The sequence below is a fragment of the Pipra filicauda genome, unplaced genomic scaffold, assembly GCF_003945595.2.
Source record: "Pipra filicauda isolate LSUMZ 115617 unplaced genomic scaffold, ASM394559v2 scaffold497_size843975_pilon, whole genome shotgun sequence".
NCBI classification, from domain to species: Eukaryota; Metazoa; Chordata; class Aves; order Passeriformes; family Pipridae; genus Pipra; species Pipra filicauda.
The window spans coordinates 641,339-659,932 of record NW_024104639.1 but is presented as its reverse complement, the minus strand read 5'-3'; the positions used below and the strand labels follow the sequence as shown (position 1 = coordinate 659,932).

Here is an 18,594-nt window from a genome sequence, read left to right as displayed (position 1 = left end):
GCAAATTGTTGGTTTAAACTTTCCCCAAAAGCAGAGTTCAGTCTTCCTTTCTTCTGTCTTCTGCCATTTGTTATTGCTAAATTTTATTTTCTTTTTTTCTTTATTTTTTTTTAACCAGAATATTAAAGTAAAATAATATTTTGGATTATATAGGAAAATATAATTTTTAAAGTAATCTCTTTGACAAACTGAAATGTCGGATGTGACTGCAGATGACTGAAGTGGAGAGTATGTTACAATGCCCATACAATATAGGTGTTTCAATTGGTCTAAAACTTTCCATAAAATACTAAGACATCAAAGTTCATGCTTTTACAAATTATAAATTATATTTAGAGAAAGATCAATGGATCTCTTCTATACAGTAGCTGATACTTACAAGATTGTTTATACATAACATACATTAATTTTCTCTCAAAAATCCTCCGTGTAAATTAAACCATGCTGTTTGACTTTACTGATCTTCTTCATCGGTTCTTTTCTGCAGTGTAAGTGGATGTGGAAGCCTAGCGACTTAGGTGTTCTGCTTGAAAGTTGCCTCTGTATCAAAGTAGTACTTTTCAATGTATAAGCTCTGCAACTTTAGTTAAGTTTAATTTTTCTTGCTTTTTTCTTTTGAGATGAATTTTCTTTTAAGTTGTTTTCATTTGAAGTACTGTACCTCTGTAAATCAATTGCATAGAACAGGTCATTTGACTGAGATTCTGAATCTAATTTTGCTTTGAGCTTGGTATTGGAAGCAGGTGACTGCTTGTTCTTGTACATTTTCTTGCATGATAAAGATGCGTCCACATAAATTTTGCTTTAATAATAGCGGTTATGTAACATACATTAAGTTTTCTTTCTTTTAATCAACATTTTTCTGTTACAAAATATCTCTTGGCCGTGCATTTGTATTTTCTGTGTTTTAAGCTTGGTACCAGTCTGTCAAAATTTATTGTATACTGAATCATAAATAGTCTAATCCTTTGATATTATATATTGTTATGACAGTTTTCTTCTTTTATTCTGAAATAAAGAATAAAACGTGTCTAGGTCTATTTTAGTTACTTGTACCCCTGTCATCATAGGACAGTAAACAGTTTTTGGTTTGGTCCCTGACACATAAATCTGTAGTCTTACATTGTGCTTTTAAGGTTTTTTTAGTTTTTCAGAGGAAACCACCACTGTATGATTTAGAAGTGCTGTACTGCACAACAGATCTTAAGAAAATAAATGTAAGACCGCAAAAATAATGTACCTACAGCAGCTTTATTACTTGTCTATATAACGCTAAAGTTTTCTATTATGGTAGTATTTTTTAATAGTATAATGAAATAAAACATTTTTAGCCTAAAATTTCTGCAGTAAACAATAGAGACTTAATTAGCAAGACTGAGTATTTTCGGCATGAGGATCTGTTCCATTTATTTATGCAGAACATTGTAGAATTCTGATCAGAGATCTGATATGCCTTGTGCATGAAAAATTATATATATTGCTTAGTTCCTCTGGGAGTCTTATTCCCATTTTCTAGTGTATAGGTGTTTCTAACAGTGGGAAAACTTCTTTTCATCCTGATATCACCCACTACACGTTAAGGACAAGTCTCAAAGGCTGTATGATAGAACGACTCAAAAGTAAAAAGAGAAGTGTGGAACATTATTGTTTGAATGACTGTTCAAGAACTCCTAATCATTATTATGGAATAAAAAAACCATATTTTAAAGATACTAGTATGACATAGTACAGTTCATGCTACATCAAGTTTGTTTATGCAAATTTTTATGGTGAATTTTGTTATGCATTGCCCAGTCATTTATTTGTTCCAGTCAAGATGGAGTTTCTACTGTGTTAGATGTTCTAAATGCTCACAGGTGAGAGACTTGGCTTCCAACATCTGCAACCCAATGTGGGGAATGGGGAAGGATGAAAATGTTAATAAAATACTGAAAAATCCTACATGGGTTATATATTTTAAGTACAAAAAAGTTAGAAGTACTAAGTTAATGTTTTCATAGACAATTTTTTAGCTTGTCCAACATTTTGTGAGTGAGGTTTTTGAGTAAAATAATCTGGCCTATTACAGTAATCAGAGAGCAAAAAGAGAATTACACATGAAGCCTCTGTACAATCTTAAGTATAAATAATTATGCTGAGATGATTTGTTTAAATGTGTACTTTTTATTATCCATCTACCCTTGGCCTTGTGTCAAGTCTAAATGGGCTTTTAGAGCCCTGTCAAGCTTTGATGGAAAGAATGAACGTATTTGGCAGCCTTATTAGCAGTTGGAGTACAGTGGCTTTGCCTGCTGCCTAGGTTACTATATAATGCTGCTGTTTCACTCCTCAATAGGATGGTTGTCACTTTTCTACATATGGGGGTCCTTTTAATGATATAGCTGTATATTTTGCTCTGGCCATGCTGATTTCAGGACTGCATTTGCAGAAGTGAAAATTATGTGCTGTCATTATGCCTGGTATAAAAGTTTATAGTATAAGTTTTGAGAACATTTAAAACTTAAAATGCAATATCACTACAATTACAAAATGTTCACTAGCATTAAACAATGTTCTGATTGCTTCAAATTTTTAAATAAAGCATATTGACCTTCCTCTTTTTATGTCAGTTGTCTTTACTATGCTAAACAGAAGGAAATTTAATCTTTTAGATTGATCAGGAAAACACAATTCAAAAGAAAGAGTTAGCATCCAGTGCTACTGTGTGTCCCACAGGTTCTTCTTTCATCAAAACTGCCTCCACTGGTGAGTTAGAGGAGCATATTGCGGCCACTACTGGTGCCATTACTGTTGCTAGCACATCTGCTGATGTTGCTGTATCCAGTGCAGTGACCACCCATAGACAACCTTCTGAAGAACAACAAGTGCAAGCTATGAATATAAGAAAATCAGTTCGGGAGTCGGCCAGTTACAAGGAAGCACTCTCTCTTCATCAAGCAAATTTACAAAGCACAAGAAGACGACCAAGAAATGCTGAGCAGATAGAAAGAACTAAAGAACTTGCAGTTGTTACTCATAGAGGTATTGGATATTATTTTACTTGTGCCCATGTAGTTATGCAAAAATATTTTGTGTAAGTTAAAAGTGAAAGTTCAGGTATCCTTTTAGGAAATGTAGTTGAACCAAATGGGAAAGGGATTAAATCTGCCTAAATTTGCATTCTAATGGGGCAGCCAAATGGAAAAATGAAATTAGTAATAATATTATCTTGGTAATTTAAATTGATTTGATTTATAAAAAGACAAAAGGGAAAGATGTGGAATTTTCTTTTGATGCCACTTTATAGCTTATATCATTATATTTCATAATGCAGCTTAGTGTAAGTAACATCTGATGAAAGTTTAGAGAATTGAGATTAGGATATTAATCTATTCTGCATATGTGTTTAGACATAATTAACTATAGCATAATAAAATGTACTTTATAAATAGCTGCTGTTCTAAACTAGTAGGTGATGCAGTTGTACTCGTCTCCCTTCTGCTTAAATTTTCAGCAAAATTTCGGCTTTTTAAAACATCTGTACATTTTCATTCCGTCAAATATGTAATCAATGATCAAAGACAGCGCAGAAAGAATTGTGCCTTGCAGAATATACCTCCTAAGGAGTCTTTCTGCTGTGCCTTTTGCAACCGGACGTGTTTATCTCATATTGGCCTTTTTAGCCACCAACGCGTCTGCAACAAACGTGGGTAGAGCCCTTCCCAAATCTTCGTGAAGCCTAACCATGATGATTTGCTGTGTTAAAAGGTAAAGGTCGATATCTGAAACATGAGGATGAGAAAAAGTAATGCTGGAATTTCTTAATTTAATCAGCAGACATTCAGAAAAAAATTAATGTGGTGGTTTTTTATACATACACAAGTTCAGAGAAGGATCAGCTTAATTTTGCAGGGTATTTGTTGAATATAATTTATTATATATTTTGGATTTTTCATGTTAATCAATTGTACATTAAGAATTTATAAACACAAATATGAAATATATGGACGAGAAACATATTTTATAGCTAAAGCAATTTGCAGAAATTTCATTATATGACTGATATTTTGTAAAGACTTCTTTAGATTGGAATCTATTGTCTTACTGGATAGTCATCTAGTATAAGTTTTGTAGCGTCATTTACTAACATCTTTTGAAACAGCAGAGGTGCAATTCTTCAGAATTTTAAAATATGTAATTTAAGTAGAACAACTAAAACACAAACAGTATTTGGTTTTCATATGAAATATAAATCACTAAACAGATGTTCATATTTAATTCATATTAATTTCAATACAAATCTGAAGTACTTTCTGGTTATTGACTGGTATAAATTAATCAACAATTTGGTTTGTACTGGTTGTATAGATATGCATTCATTTCAGAACATCTTTGATCCAGTTAAAAAAAGCAGTCTTATTTTCAGTTAAGAGGGAGTATCTGAGGGCCCGTAATAATATTTTGTATTTTAAAGATGTATGAGTGTACTAATTTGGCAGTTAAATGTGATATGCAAGCAGTTTTTTCTATTTTCTGCTTGTAATCATTAGACTGCAGTGTCCTTTCCACTTTTTTCTGTGTTCCTCTCTTCTGTGACCTATTCTTTAATACAAGATAGAGGTAAGGCACATACTTCAAAGTTGTCATTTTAAAGTGATAAACATTAAATTATGAAAAGAAAGAATAATTTAGAGACAAGATGCTGCTAAATTAATGTTATAGTGCTTATTTGTCACATGATAAAGTAGTACCACAGATATGAAAAGGTACGACAACCCACATACAAGTAACTCAGAATTGTATAGACCTTATTGGAGAATAAAGCCCACACCTACTTCTGTGTGCATTTTATTCTCTCATGACATTTAAAGTATTGATTTTGCTAACATTGTTTATAGAAAATCTTTAATTTCTTTTTTATTGTGTCATACTCACAGAACACTGTATGTGTGCCTGCTATTAAAGTGGTATGCATATACTGAGGAAAAAATTACCATTTTTACTTGGCAAACACCAATATTTGATAATATAATAGTCATTCAAACATATCAAATGACCCTCAATAAATAACCAACAATTGTCTTCCATAAAATATTCTTTATTGCAAAGATAAAGACATATTTTGAAGGAATTTTTGTGAATGTGAGATCATTGTTATTTGGCTTGAAAGAATTTCCATTATGGAGAGATATTCCACAGGTGTTTCTGCAGTTTCCTTTAGGTTACTACTGAAGTATTTAACTTTCTCTTTGACAATGAAATGTACACAAAACTCTAAAAACTACTTGTCTTGCTCTGCATATTCAATTACTATGGAACTATATATGAACTACTTAAGAATTTTATATAAATTGCTTTTTAAATTATTTCTCTATTTAATAGATATTAAAATTAGATTTTACTTTAGGAATGCATTTTTTGCTGTGCTCTTGATTGTAATTTAAGAATTGCACATGCAAATTATGCAAATTAATTAATGCTTGAGAAGATAAAATTTAATATATTAAATATAATTTACTAAAAATTACTATATATATGTGCAGATATTTAAAATTGTAAAAATGTACTGTACATATAGTTTTTATTGTAGGCTTTTTTGAGAATATTGCTAGTAGGATCAGAATAGTGGAGTTTTATTAGTACTGATGCAAAATAACTACAGAAAAAGAGTAATACTGTTGCCTTCCATGGGATTGTTCTGGCAATAAGGTTTTTCAGAATGAATAGATGATAACAATATTGTTTTGTTTTGTAAACATATTTTTTGAAGTGTATGCATGAATGAGATGTGGAGAGAGAACTAGAGGTTAACATGTATCCAAAATTCTGCTACTACATGTGAATTATTGTACCAAACTTACTATGTCATCCTCAACAATAATTTTAATTTGTGTCAAAAGCTGTCTGAAGAATTTCTTCTCTAAGCTTATTAGCTGGAAATCACAGAAGAAGACATGACTTTGAGTTTTGATTATTTGAGAGGTAAAAGAAATCCTAGGTGCATTTGGTGAAATATTTTCATTAGAGGTAGGGAAGTATAAGTATCATTTTATAAGGCAGTAGTGAGATCACATGAGGAATACTATACATGATTATAGTGTCCTCATCAAGAATAATTCAGACTGCATTAGATGAATAAAAGTACTATAATGATGTTACATTTTTCTGATCGTCTCAACTTAGAAAATAAAATGTAAGACAGGATGAAAGGATAAATTTTCAAGAAGTGAATGCCAGTATATGGAGAACCTAAATAAGGACAAGTTAGTATATAATATATACAACTGTATTATATACTAAGATATACTTTTAAATGAAGATATAGTAAGGAGATGAGCAAGAAGAGTTCTTGTTATTGGAACAATGAAGTCTTCCTGTGGAAGGAGGGAGTAGATGAAGGACAAGAAGCTTACTTTCAAGGTGCACCTTGATAGTCTAATGAAAAATATAATGAGATAGGATAGCTGGAAGCACCTCTTGGGTCCTTAGTTCTAAAGAAACCAAATGGTCAAGCTCAGGAAAGTTTATCCTCTCCCCTATTCCAAAGTAGGGGGAAAAAAAGAGAACCCTAACCACTTTCATTCAATCAATACTGCAATCAGAGTTTCTAGTATGATCTGTGTTTTTCAGATGTCCAGGAAGGAAATTAAGCATGATGTATACATGGTATTTTCTCTTCTTTTTTGCAAAAATTTTAAAAATTTAAAGAAATAAGCGTAACTAAGATGCACTCAAACATTTAGTGAACTATATTTGTTTAAAATTTCATAGTACATTTGTAAATACCTATTTAATATGTACAACAGATCACATATATATGTTCTATTTGGTGGATGAACTCTATGATTTGTTAATTTCAAGATTTTTATTAGATAAAACCTGATAATAATGTCCAATAGTCAAGTCTGGAGTGATTAGAAGGAAGTGAAAAAACAAATCCGTCATAGTGATTTCAATAAATGAGTTGGTTAATGTTTTAATTGAATTATTGCCTTTTATACTTGCCTGTCAATTTTATTTTCCAAACTTGTTTCTTCTATTTATTTTTTCTAGAAATTCCTGCAGTTCTTTAGTGTTCTTCGTTATGTTATCCATGTTTAATTCTATAATTGCTATTTGGCTTCTGACATTCTGTGTCATCACTTTCCCTCAGTATTTCAGGTTTTCTTCTTTTGACAAAAATTTGTTGGTATATATTAGATTCATTGTAGTTAGAATGTAAAAAAATTTTCTTATTAGTGCAATTGTAAACTAATATTAAAATATACATATAAATATTAAAATATAAATATTAACATACTTGATTCCTTTTAAGTAATTATTTTTCCATATTAGAGAACTTTGAGAGATAGATATATCTCTCATATCACATATAATGCAGAATATAGTAGCAAAATTGAAATTTTGATAGTTTTAAACTAGTAATCATTTTAAAATATTAATTCAGTGTAGTAATGCAGTAGTAGCAGTAATTTGAAATATAAATATTCTATACAATCTGCTTTGATCAGGGTGCTATAGAGTTGAAAGGGGCAGAAGGGTGTGGGGAGGTGTGTGGAGGGGTTGGATAATAAAAGAGAAACTAAGATCAGCTCATGTAAAAAGAGAAAAATGGAATAGTATGAAAAGTGGATGGTTCTTCATTAACCTATGCAGTTCATTATGTACTACAAAAATTGATGAAAATTTATGTCCTCTAATGTCCTTTCAAAGTGCAGAAAGGTTCTGGAAGACAGTGCTACATTAATGAGTGTGTTGGGTTATAGTGATCACTAGGTTTAGAGATTTTTAATGTAAATTTCTGAAGCCTTAAGTGCCATCACATAAAAACTAAAAAGGTTGCTATCTCTTCTCTCCCATTCCCACCCTATTTGTGCAATCCCTTGGGGTGGTGATCCCTAAGGTATCTGGATCTCTAACACTTGTACTGTTAGAGTTTGAAAATTCTGGATGATCAGTTGCATCACATGCATAACGAACATGACATGCATACACAAAAAAAATAGAACTGACCTTTATGTGAGTAGTAAGTTCAACACATTCAGGCTGTGGATGTGCTGTGCATGTAGATCAACTTCTAGTGCAAATACAATGAATTAGACATATGCCAAAGATGAACTGGAAGTATCATGCATAATTTATTTGGCATATCTGCACATGAGCAGCAAATGTTGGAAGTCCAGAGTATATCACGCACTTGTTTCCATCATTAGAAATAGCAGTTGCTGCAAGTAAAATCTGCCATCATGACATATTTAAGTTTTTAAATAATTAGTGAATTACTGGTTCTGCACAAGTTAAAATCAGTTCTACACAGTATTCCAAACAAATGTTTTGTGTCACTTCAGAAAGCAGTAAAAGAGTTAACTACTCTTTATTTCTCAGATAAGTTAAGGTGAAGGTCATGTAATTCTGAGTCTACAACTGCTTTTATTGTCAGCTTGTATCCCTAGCATCTGGATCCAATGCAAAGTAAACAAAAGGTATTGATTTCTGTTTTGCAAGTAATAGCAGTGTGGTGGGAATAATTTTGAGAGGTCAAATTTATAGGAAAGATTAACTTTTCTCTCTCAGCCTTGTGAGAAAAAAGAAAAAAAGTAGGTTAAGACTACTTTTGTTTTTTTTTTGTTTCAGATATGGTTGAAGAGAATCCTTTGCAGTTGATTTTAAAAAAATGTCAAAGATGAGAAACAGAGCAATACAAAGATTATGAGGGGGCAAAAAGATGTATATGCAAAAAAAGTTTAGGCACAGTCAGATAAACCACCTACTGCCTTTTCTTCACATGGTATTGTATTTTTGCAGATGTCAATTAAATAGGGCTTGAAATAGTGGCTTTGATATTATGATATCGTTCTCTGTCTCCACTAGCTGAGTGGTAGAGAATATAAAGTGAGAACAGTTCTGGAGAAGGGAAAGGCTGTTTCAGTTCTTGAACTACATTGAGCTACACCAAAGGAAATAAATATATAAAGTCAGATGAGGCCCAAGTTTCCCTGGTTAATACTCTGTAGAGTTACTTATAGTAATGCAACCCAAGTGCTGATTTTGCATAGAACAATGCTGTTGTAGCCCTCAGCATTTTAAATATAGTTTTTACTTGATTTGAAAATTTACAGAATGTAGACATGACAAGACGGAAAATTCCTTTACAAAATAAAAGCAAGAATTTGTAAGTTGACAGTGTTTTAAATGAATATCCTTCACATGGCTCTATACCCCGATGCTTCTGTTGTAGAAGAAAATTTTCCTTCCTGAAATTTATGTCTAATGTAGCTCTCATGATACAATGAAACCGGAACTGTGTCAACTGAACAATCTTTTCTTTATTCAAAATTATTTTTTTTCTAGTGTATGAGAGTTTACTGCACTCAAGGTTGTTAGTCAAATTATACACCTATCTTTTTTTTTATGACATATATGCTTGAAACTTATTTACCTGAGGTCCTTTTTTAGTGCAACATCTATCCTGAAGAGGATATGAAAATATGGTACTTGTCTGGATTAGTCATCTCTCACAAGTGTTTGTATGTAGTATTTATGTTTATGAATATGCATAAATATACATAATTACACAGCCCTTTTATGAAAAAAAATAAGAAAATCTTTTATTTCTTATACGTGTCTAAAACTTTGCCTGTAAGTGTTTGAATCTCCCTTATCTTACATGAGAGACCATTTTGGTCAGAAACCTCAACAAAATAATTCTGAATACATTTCACTTTACACATAAATTAGCTACTTGAAAAATGTACATGACTCTGGCTTGACTATTGACTGAATATTAACACACACATCTGTCATGCAAAACTTCTTACCTGGACTTTTTTTGTTACCGGGATTGTTCGTATCCTTCCCCCCTCAATAAAGCATTCAGTTCCATTTGTCTTATTTACAGAAAACATTAGGCCTTCTTTACAGACAGAGAGTGAGTTGGGGCTGTTCAATATAAAGAAATGAATGCTTCGGAGAGACCTTGGAGAACCTTCCAGTACCTGAAGGGGGCCTACAAGAGAGAGGGACTTTTTATAAGGGCATGCAGTGACAGGACAAGGGGGAATGGCTTTAAGTTGAAGGAGGGTATTTTTAGATTGGATATTAGGAAGAAGTTCTTTACTGTGAGCGTGTCAAGGTACTTGAACAGGTTTCCCAGAAAAGCTGTGGATGCCCCATTGCTGGAAGTGTTTAAGGCCAGGCTGGATAAGGCTTTCAGCAAACTGTTTTAGTGGAAGATGTCCCTGCTCATGGCAGGAAGGGTTGCGATGAGCTGGTCTTTAAGGTCCCTTCCAACCCAAACCATCATATGATTCTATCATTCTAATTTTCTATTTGTATTAAAGTGACTTAAACTGGGGAAAAAAACCAACATGAACAGTGTTGAGCAGAAGTCCCAAGGTGGATGGCTAAATTATTTTTAGGTTTTCAGGGTTTTTTGATGTAATCTCTGATTTGGTGTTACACAGTTCTGATGCTACTGTTTATGTTTCTTCAGGTCACATAGTCAAAAATACATTCAGGATTGTCAGAGATGTATTTGGATAGGAGATGTATACTAGTGTTCTTTCTCCTCCAAAAATAAACAATAAAAAGAAACAAACTTGCTGTCTTTATCTATAAATTTAAAGCAAATAACCCAACCAACCTAAAAGCCATATGTATTTGAAGTAGTCTTAAAAAAAATTTTAAGCCTCTCCTTGCATTATACACTGGATAGATGGTTATGTCAGATAGGTTTTTATAAATTTATATTATTTTTAAAATATACTTGTCTGGTCTTTACAGTCACATAGTTAATGACATGAAAGTGATACTGAAGATTTATTCTACTGCAAATAGAATTTAGCTCAGTTTGATCTCTGAGCATTTTTATTTTCTTGATCTAAATTTTCAGTTTTATATTTTGGTTGATTCTGAAAGGAACTGAAGGACAGGACATAAAGGAAGCTTTAGGTGCACAATTAGTTTAAGTTATGAAATATTATTCCCCAAAGTACGGGAGAATGTTATCCCTATCTTCCTATTACATTAGTATGCCTCCACAGGAGTATCCTACTTTTTGGTGTAAGCTATTTTCTTCTCTTCAGAAGAAAAAGTAGGTATCTTAAGGCCAGATGAATTGCATTCTTAAAGTGTCTGTTTCCCTTTGTGGACTACTTAGAATGTACAACTGCTCTGTTTTCTGTCACGAGCCCCTCCTCTGAGACTTCTGAGAAGTGAAATCCACATTCAATATTTACTGCCATGTGTATGACGTGCAAAATAATGCTTATTTTGCCGAGTATAGAATATTTATCGGGTAGAGAATTTTTTTTTTTGCAATGGTGGGGTTGTTTTTATGTATGTACATGCATATACAGCCTAACACCGAGTTTAGTGATGGCATGTTTGGACCAAATAAATTTCTATAACTACTCCTTCAGGGTATTCAGAAACTACTGGTCAATAAATCAACATACCGTTGATTTAACATCCAGTTAAATCTCTTACTCTTGTGTTGTAAAGATTCTTCAGAGAACTGGAATTGCTTACTTTCCTAGTGGTATTTAATAGCCTTAGCAAAGTGATGCAAATTATTATTAAAATCTCTGATGTGTTTAAATGTCTTCACCAAGACACTCCTGTAACTATTTTGAGTTCCACCTTATATCTTATGAACTATTCTTGTGTACATAAACTGTGGATATGCCATTCAGGTGTTTGAGAATGAGTAGAAACAAACAAAAAAATACAAAGTAGTCTTCCTTTTTCCATTTGTTCTTATGATGATTTCTGAAAATAGAGGAGAGAGTATTTAAACCTGTCCCAGCACCTGAGGTCATTCATTCAAGCCCACTCCCATTTTACTTAGGTACTGGAAGAATAATTCAGTCTATCTTCTGATTCATGAGGAGTTATTTTATATTGATCCTCAAAGCCAAAAGAAGGTTACAGTTATACTCCAACATTCCTATTTACATAGAAATAGCATTTTAGAAAGCTAAGACAATGGCTAGAGAGCACTGCTGTTATTCCAGTACGGCTCTGCTGTGAGAAGGTAGGGCCCATGACTTCCACTGGACTTGGAGGGGAAGGACGACTTCTACTACTAAGGATTAAAAATAACCTAGTATTTTGTGCAACAGACAAGTTCTGCTTCTGCAAATAATGTATTTCCCAGAACCATTATCAATGTTTATAAGTTAAATTGTAATAATACACAAGGAAATTTACATTTTGCCTCTTGAGATAGTAACATCTCTGTATTTATAAGAAAATACGGTCTCTTCCATCAGAAGTGTAAAAATATTTATCAGCACATCCTGTATCTGTCCTATAAATTGTCTTCCTTAGTAGTATGTTGTTTCTCCCAAATCCTGTTCTGCTCTTGTGTATGGTAATGATTAATTTACTTATAAAAAGATATCAATAATATTTTTCTACTTTGGTATTTATGCCTCACATCAGGGTTCTTTGAATATCCATCAATTTTCTGTAAGAAGTTAATGGGCATGAAAAATTCTTTGATGATGTACAGTCTATCTTCTTATGTTAACTTCTGCTAGACCTAGTTCCTTTAGTCTATGCTGTCTTCATCTGCAGTACTTGCTTGTAGTTAATAGAAAACATCTTCTTCCGTATAGTTTTAAAATATATATATTCTATAAAGCCAGTCAAGTACACTCTACCTAAATTAACCTATACTTAAAAATTTAAAATACTTTAGGAGGTCCGTTTTAGTGTATGGTTCATTGCTCATAGGCCAAGTGTATTAGAGATAAGAGGCCCTTAGTTTAATGACTGAAAATGAAAGTTTCTTGTGATGCTTTTGCTTTATTCTTGCTTACATTGCTGATATAAGTTTTGGGTTTACTCTCTTTTTATTGGTTGTTTTCTTTCAAAGGTACATTGAGGCCACAAGGTTTGCCTGGATTAACTATCTTTATCATAAAGCCAGACAAAAATAACAACTTTTACAGAAACAGATGAGCTGTGGGCTTGGGGGAGAGGAGGGAGCCAGCTACCTTCCATATCACACTTTGAAAATAACAATTCTTAAGGTAGAAAGAAGATCAGCTGCAGAATCAACAATAGACTGTATTTTATTTTTTTGTATTCAAATATCTTTTTTCTTTTTTTTTTAATGGAGAAAGCAGGGGATAAGTAACTACATTTTCTCAACACAGAAGAAACCGCTGGTTTAGAGCAAACATATTATAATTCTTTTCATTTTCCAGGTTCCATAAATGTGTGGCAATGTTTTACACAATTATATGGTCCATGGAAATAAACACTTTTGGCCATACTTTTTTTTTTCTTATTATGGAGGAGAAAAATAAGTTACGAATCTCATTTCTTTCCTTTGTCAAGTATACAAATCGGTCTCAATATTTATTTTTGTAAATTGTTTCCCACCAAAAGTACACAATCTGAACTTGTTAGGTAGCCAGTACTCTAATTTGCGTATACTTCCATGATAAAATTTGTCAAATGAAATGAAATATTCTAGACTGTATTACCTGATACATGTTTTTGTTTTTTGTTTGTTTTTTTTTTAACTAGTGAAAAAGGCCATAGATTTTAAATCTAGAGGATTTAAATTGTTTCCAGGGAAAGACAACAGCAACAAGTTTTCTATCTGTGAGTGTACTCCTTTTTTGTTACTTTTTTCTAGTGCAAGAGTGAAGTTTGTGCTGTGTTGTTTGTGTGTTTTCAAAATTATTTATGTATTTCTAATAGAACTGGTTTCTCCAGTCTGCATGGTGAATTTTTAAATATGGTTCTACTCTAAAGGCAGTCTTTCTATAAATCTGGCATTGTAGAAGGACATGTTATTTTGTCAGTCATTTCAAACTAAATTTACAATATTTATAAGGAAACAAATATTCAGCCTACTAGGTGTCAGCTGTAAACTTAGTTCCTATGAACAGATCTGTTATTTTAATTGAACATTAACATCAGAAGGCTGTGCAAACCAAAGCCTATCCTCATTTACAAATGCACAACCACATATTTTTTCAAGAGACACGTCTGAGGTCACTCTTTGAATTATTTTTTAAAAAAGTCATTAAGTTTGACATTTTTAACAGATTAACTAACCAAAATTTTAAAAATTCTGGAGATGCTTAGTACCTTCAATTTTAATTAGAGAAATTAAAAACTGAATCAGGTGACTTTCTAGCACAAATTAAATAGGTGTATCACTAAGTCGCTGCGGCCCGGGTTCGATTCCCAGTCAGGGAAACTCCCCTGGGCAGATGGAGCTCGTCAGCCCTGTAAGGCCACCCATCTAAGAGAAGGTCACTCTAAACAAACCTATGTCCTGAGGACCTCACTGCCACTGTCCAAGCCTGCTCGGCCCCGGCAGATGAACCTCAGGATTAAAGGGTGGGCTCAGTTCAGCGCACACTGTGTCTCACCTAAAAAATCCACTGCGCAGGCTCCAAGGGTAATGACCTTTCCCAAATCTTCGCTCGCGAAGACTGGCCATACATACATCACTAAATACATTAAAAGGATACTTTTGTAAAAGAATGTGCCATTTTTATAGAGTTTCTTTTTGGAATAGAACCAGATTTTAAATATTAGAAGTAAATAAAATGGACAATGTTTAGCCTATGTCTGATTATACTACATTTCATTATTCTTCACAGGAATGAAAGAACTTGTTTTTGAAGCACCTTAGGTTGGACATGTTTGCACTAATTTTTTTGTTAAACACTGTCAGTGATGGATTCAGTTTCCAGAATTTAGCAGGACACATTAGCATAGGTTTTAATTTTCGGTGTTAGATTTTAAACTGTCAATGTATTAGATACGATTTCTTTTTTTATAGAAAGATGTCTTCAAGCAGCAAGACCCTTTAACATTTACCAAGTCAGAAAAACAAAGCAAAACACACTTCTACTCAGTTTTGTAATGTAACGTATTGCCATATTCAACTTCTCTGTAAACTGCATCACCTAAATAGTTCTGTAAGGCATTTCTGGTTTATTTAAAAAAATTGTATGGAGATATTTTTAAAAAAATATTCTTTTTATGAGTACTGGGTGAATGGAAAGTAGAGTGATTTTACAATATGAAATAACAGTAAGATAATGACAGTAGTGTTTATAAAGTACATCACTGAGATCTCTGTCTGGTGGCCCATCTGTGTTTTTATAGTTAAAAACGATAATAATACAATGGATGATAAAAGAGACTTTCTCTATACATGTATTTTGCACTAATCCTTACATTTTCTTCTATATAAACTTTAATAGAAATTCCATATTTATAATGAATTATGAGAAACTTTTGATGTCCAAAGTTGATTATTATGAAATTAGTGATGAAATTTGTCAATATATTTTTGAAGGTCTTTATATAATTTCATAGTTATGATATTCTATGTAAAGCTGAAAACTTCTTTATCTTTTTTAGTGATTATGCAGAATAGATTATTTATATGAGTCAATAATAAGTGAAGGTGAAAATCTTGGTAATTGGTGTCTTTAGTCATCCTAACCTTGTCATAAATAGATAACTAAGGTTTTATATAGCAATTAGCCTTTAGTTAGCTAGTCACTTTGGTAGCTGGGGAATTGAAGAACAGTATTTCATAAGACAGTTATGTATTTGGCTGTTGACTAGACAATTTTTGCAGTGTGGTCTCAACTGAGTCTGTACTTGCATTACAATGACAGATAAGGTCCTTTAAAAAAAACAACGTACATCATTCAACTGTTAGTGGTAATAGGATAAGGATAAGTGACCTATTTTACATTATGTCTTATATTAGCAATGTCTTTAGAAATTTTCATCTAGCATTCTCATCTGTATGTCCTTTCATTATTTTACATCTTTTTTTTCCATGTTATATAACATTCAATACTAATGCATAGGTGATTTGCATAGAGGAAAGCCAGAATGGTGATATTTGGTATGATGATACACTTTGAAACAAGTATGCATCAACCTAATTTTAGAAGTGTTGACACCAAATGAATTCATTGGGGAACTAATTCAACCAGGATTAGTACTCTGGAATTTCTTGCTCCCAGTTTCTTGACCACACCATCAATGAGTGCTTTCCCAAGATGCCTTTAATTTACTACAGGAAACCCTTTCTTTGCTTATTGTCATATGAGCATCTGGGGTGTAAAACAGATATCTGTGGAATTACATGGAGCTGTAGACTGAAAAATCAAGCATTATGTCTGTAAAAGTAACATCAATACAAAAATCCTAAAATGTGCAGTTTTTTTTTACTAAGTACTTAACAGAAATCAGATTGGTTTTAAAATTGTGTAAATGCATTTTAGAATTGGGATCAAATCAGAAATTTGTTTAATGACTTCTACCTATTCATTTTCTTCTGTATTTTTACTGTACTATATGTCTTATTTTTAGAAATTAATTATTTTATTGATTTTCTTTAACATAAGCCTTTATATTTTTTATTTATGAATATTAACAAATCCATATCTTATAATTTAAAAATCTATTTTGTAGATTATTTCTAGAATGAAACTTTTTACAGAAGATATAAAAAAGCAATAGGATTTTCAAGCTTCCATTTTCTATAGAAATTGAAGTGTATAATAGTGTATAATAATGTATAATAATACCTTGAAATCCAGTAGAATATTCTTTTTATATTAATATTTCCTCTAGCACCTGTGTATGGGGAAACATAATGTCCAAATATAAAATATTTATTTGAAATATGAAAACATGAATTATAATAAATAGAAATAAATCTGTTTAAATAATAGTTTTACTTTATTTTTTATAGTAAAGAATTTTTTCTGTGTGCATTGTTATATGATGCATGGCCAAATGGCACCATTATAATTTCTATAATATTATTATCAGGCATCATGAATAATTTCCTAACTATAGTTTTAATATATATTTAATGTCAGAAATGTCTTCTCTGTATATTCAGATTACTTATGATGATTCTGGATTTCTCATGTCTCATAATGAACCACCCAGATATTTCCAAAGATATTTCAGTTAATTCTAAATGCTTATCCAACAAGATAGCCTTGTGAAATGCAGTTTTTTCAATTGTAGTTGTCATATATATATATATATATATATATATTTTCCAACATTAGCATGAACTTGGGTTTCTGTAGCTAATATACTTTCATCACATGTACAAATATTGGGGGAGGAAAAGACTGAAACCTGAAACCCTGAACCAGGAGAAAAAGTTGTCCTGTCCCTAAAGTCCCCTGAACATAGAGATGCAGATGAACAGAGACTGTCTTGGTTTGCTACTAGAGCAACCTTGAACAGCTTAGAGGTATTTTAGGACAGAAGAGGGTAAATACTATGGATCCAGCTGACAAGGGCTGAGCTTGATAGGTTTTTTGAGCAGTGTGCTAATGTGAGATGTTTTCTTTTTAAGCCTCTGCAACATTTGCATTTGGCCTTTGGCTTTCTCAGGGTTACTAAACCAATTTTTCCCTTTCTCTGTGTGTGTAAGACAAATCTCAAGGAAGGGAAAACACCCAAGTATTCTGAATTATTTTCTTCTTCATTAAAAGCTGAAATTTAATGAACACCCTTTAGAAACATAGTTAGAATATATATTTTTCTATTCATGTGTATTATTTACAATGTAATGTGGTTGCCCTAATTATATGCAAACTTTTTCCTTAAAGAAAAGTAAAAATCTAGTACTGCAAATCCGTTGATCTAGTTCAGTAATAAAAATGAATAAATGTTAAAATCTTTCTGCCTAATATAAATCTCTTGGCTTCATGTAAATTTGTATTATTTTTTTTTTTAATATTCTTCTATAAGGCTATGAGTTTACCAAGTAATAGCAGACTAACCTCCTTTGCTAACTTTTTGGCTTTTTTGAACTCTGCTACTTCTGGGTTCAATGAACTTGAAAAATTAAGTGCAAAAGTTAGTAGAATTATTTTGACCTAAAATTATTATTATAAGATATACTTTTGCAAGCTGCAAAAATTACAAGAAAGTATATAATTCAAAGAAAAAAAAAGTAAGTGAAGAGGTAACTGAATATGTTGAGGAATATGCTGAGGCTTAGGTTGCTACATACAAATTTTCAGAAAAACACACAGAATGGTTCACAGGAAGTTTATCTCTGAAGATCTGTTTTAGTTTATCGTAAGATAAATGTATGCAAATCAAACTGGCATTTTGAGTTTACCTTCAGATCACCATATTTTGGGAATATATACATTTTCCATACTGATTAAGGACAATTCTCTCAGCAGGAGCTTATACATTCAAATTTTATTATAATTCAAGGAGAAAAGGTCAGCTCTTAGTGGAGATGACATTTATTAGCGTATATTCATAATAAAACCTTAGATCCCTAAACCTGATGAACACTCCTTTAAATGTTAATGTTTCTAAGGAAATAGCAATAAGTTTCTATACGGATTCAATAATATTACAAACAAAAAAAATAGCTGATTAATACATCTTATTAAAAAGTGTGGGGTTTTTTGGAAAAAAAAATCAGAAAATACATGCTTTGCTTCTTATAGGGAGGACAAACTTATGTATTGAAACTAGAGTTTATATTGGTGATCGTATTCTGTAGAAAATCTGTTTTAAAAGACCTAAAATGGAAAGAATATACTTTTTCATATTTGTCAATTTTAATTG

At 32.0% G+C, this 18,594-nt stretch overlaps 1 protein-coding gene across 1 annotated transcript in view; it reads left to right on the top strand.

The window, feature by feature from the left end:
* Window positions 1–18,594, top strand: part of CSMD3 (CUB and Sushi multiple domains 3) — a gene marked incomplete at its 5' end in the record, with an annotated part of 538,890 nt that overhangs the window by 174,389 nt on the left and 345,907 nt on the right. The window contains 2 exons of the mRNA XM_039386640.1: window positions 2,716–3,021; window positions 13,519–13,596. Of these exons, the coding sequence (XP_039242574.1) occupies window positions 2,716–3,021; window positions 13,519–13,596 (384 nt within the window). The remainder of the gene's footprint in view (window positions 1–2,715; window positions 3,022–13,518; window positions 13,597–18,594) is intronic.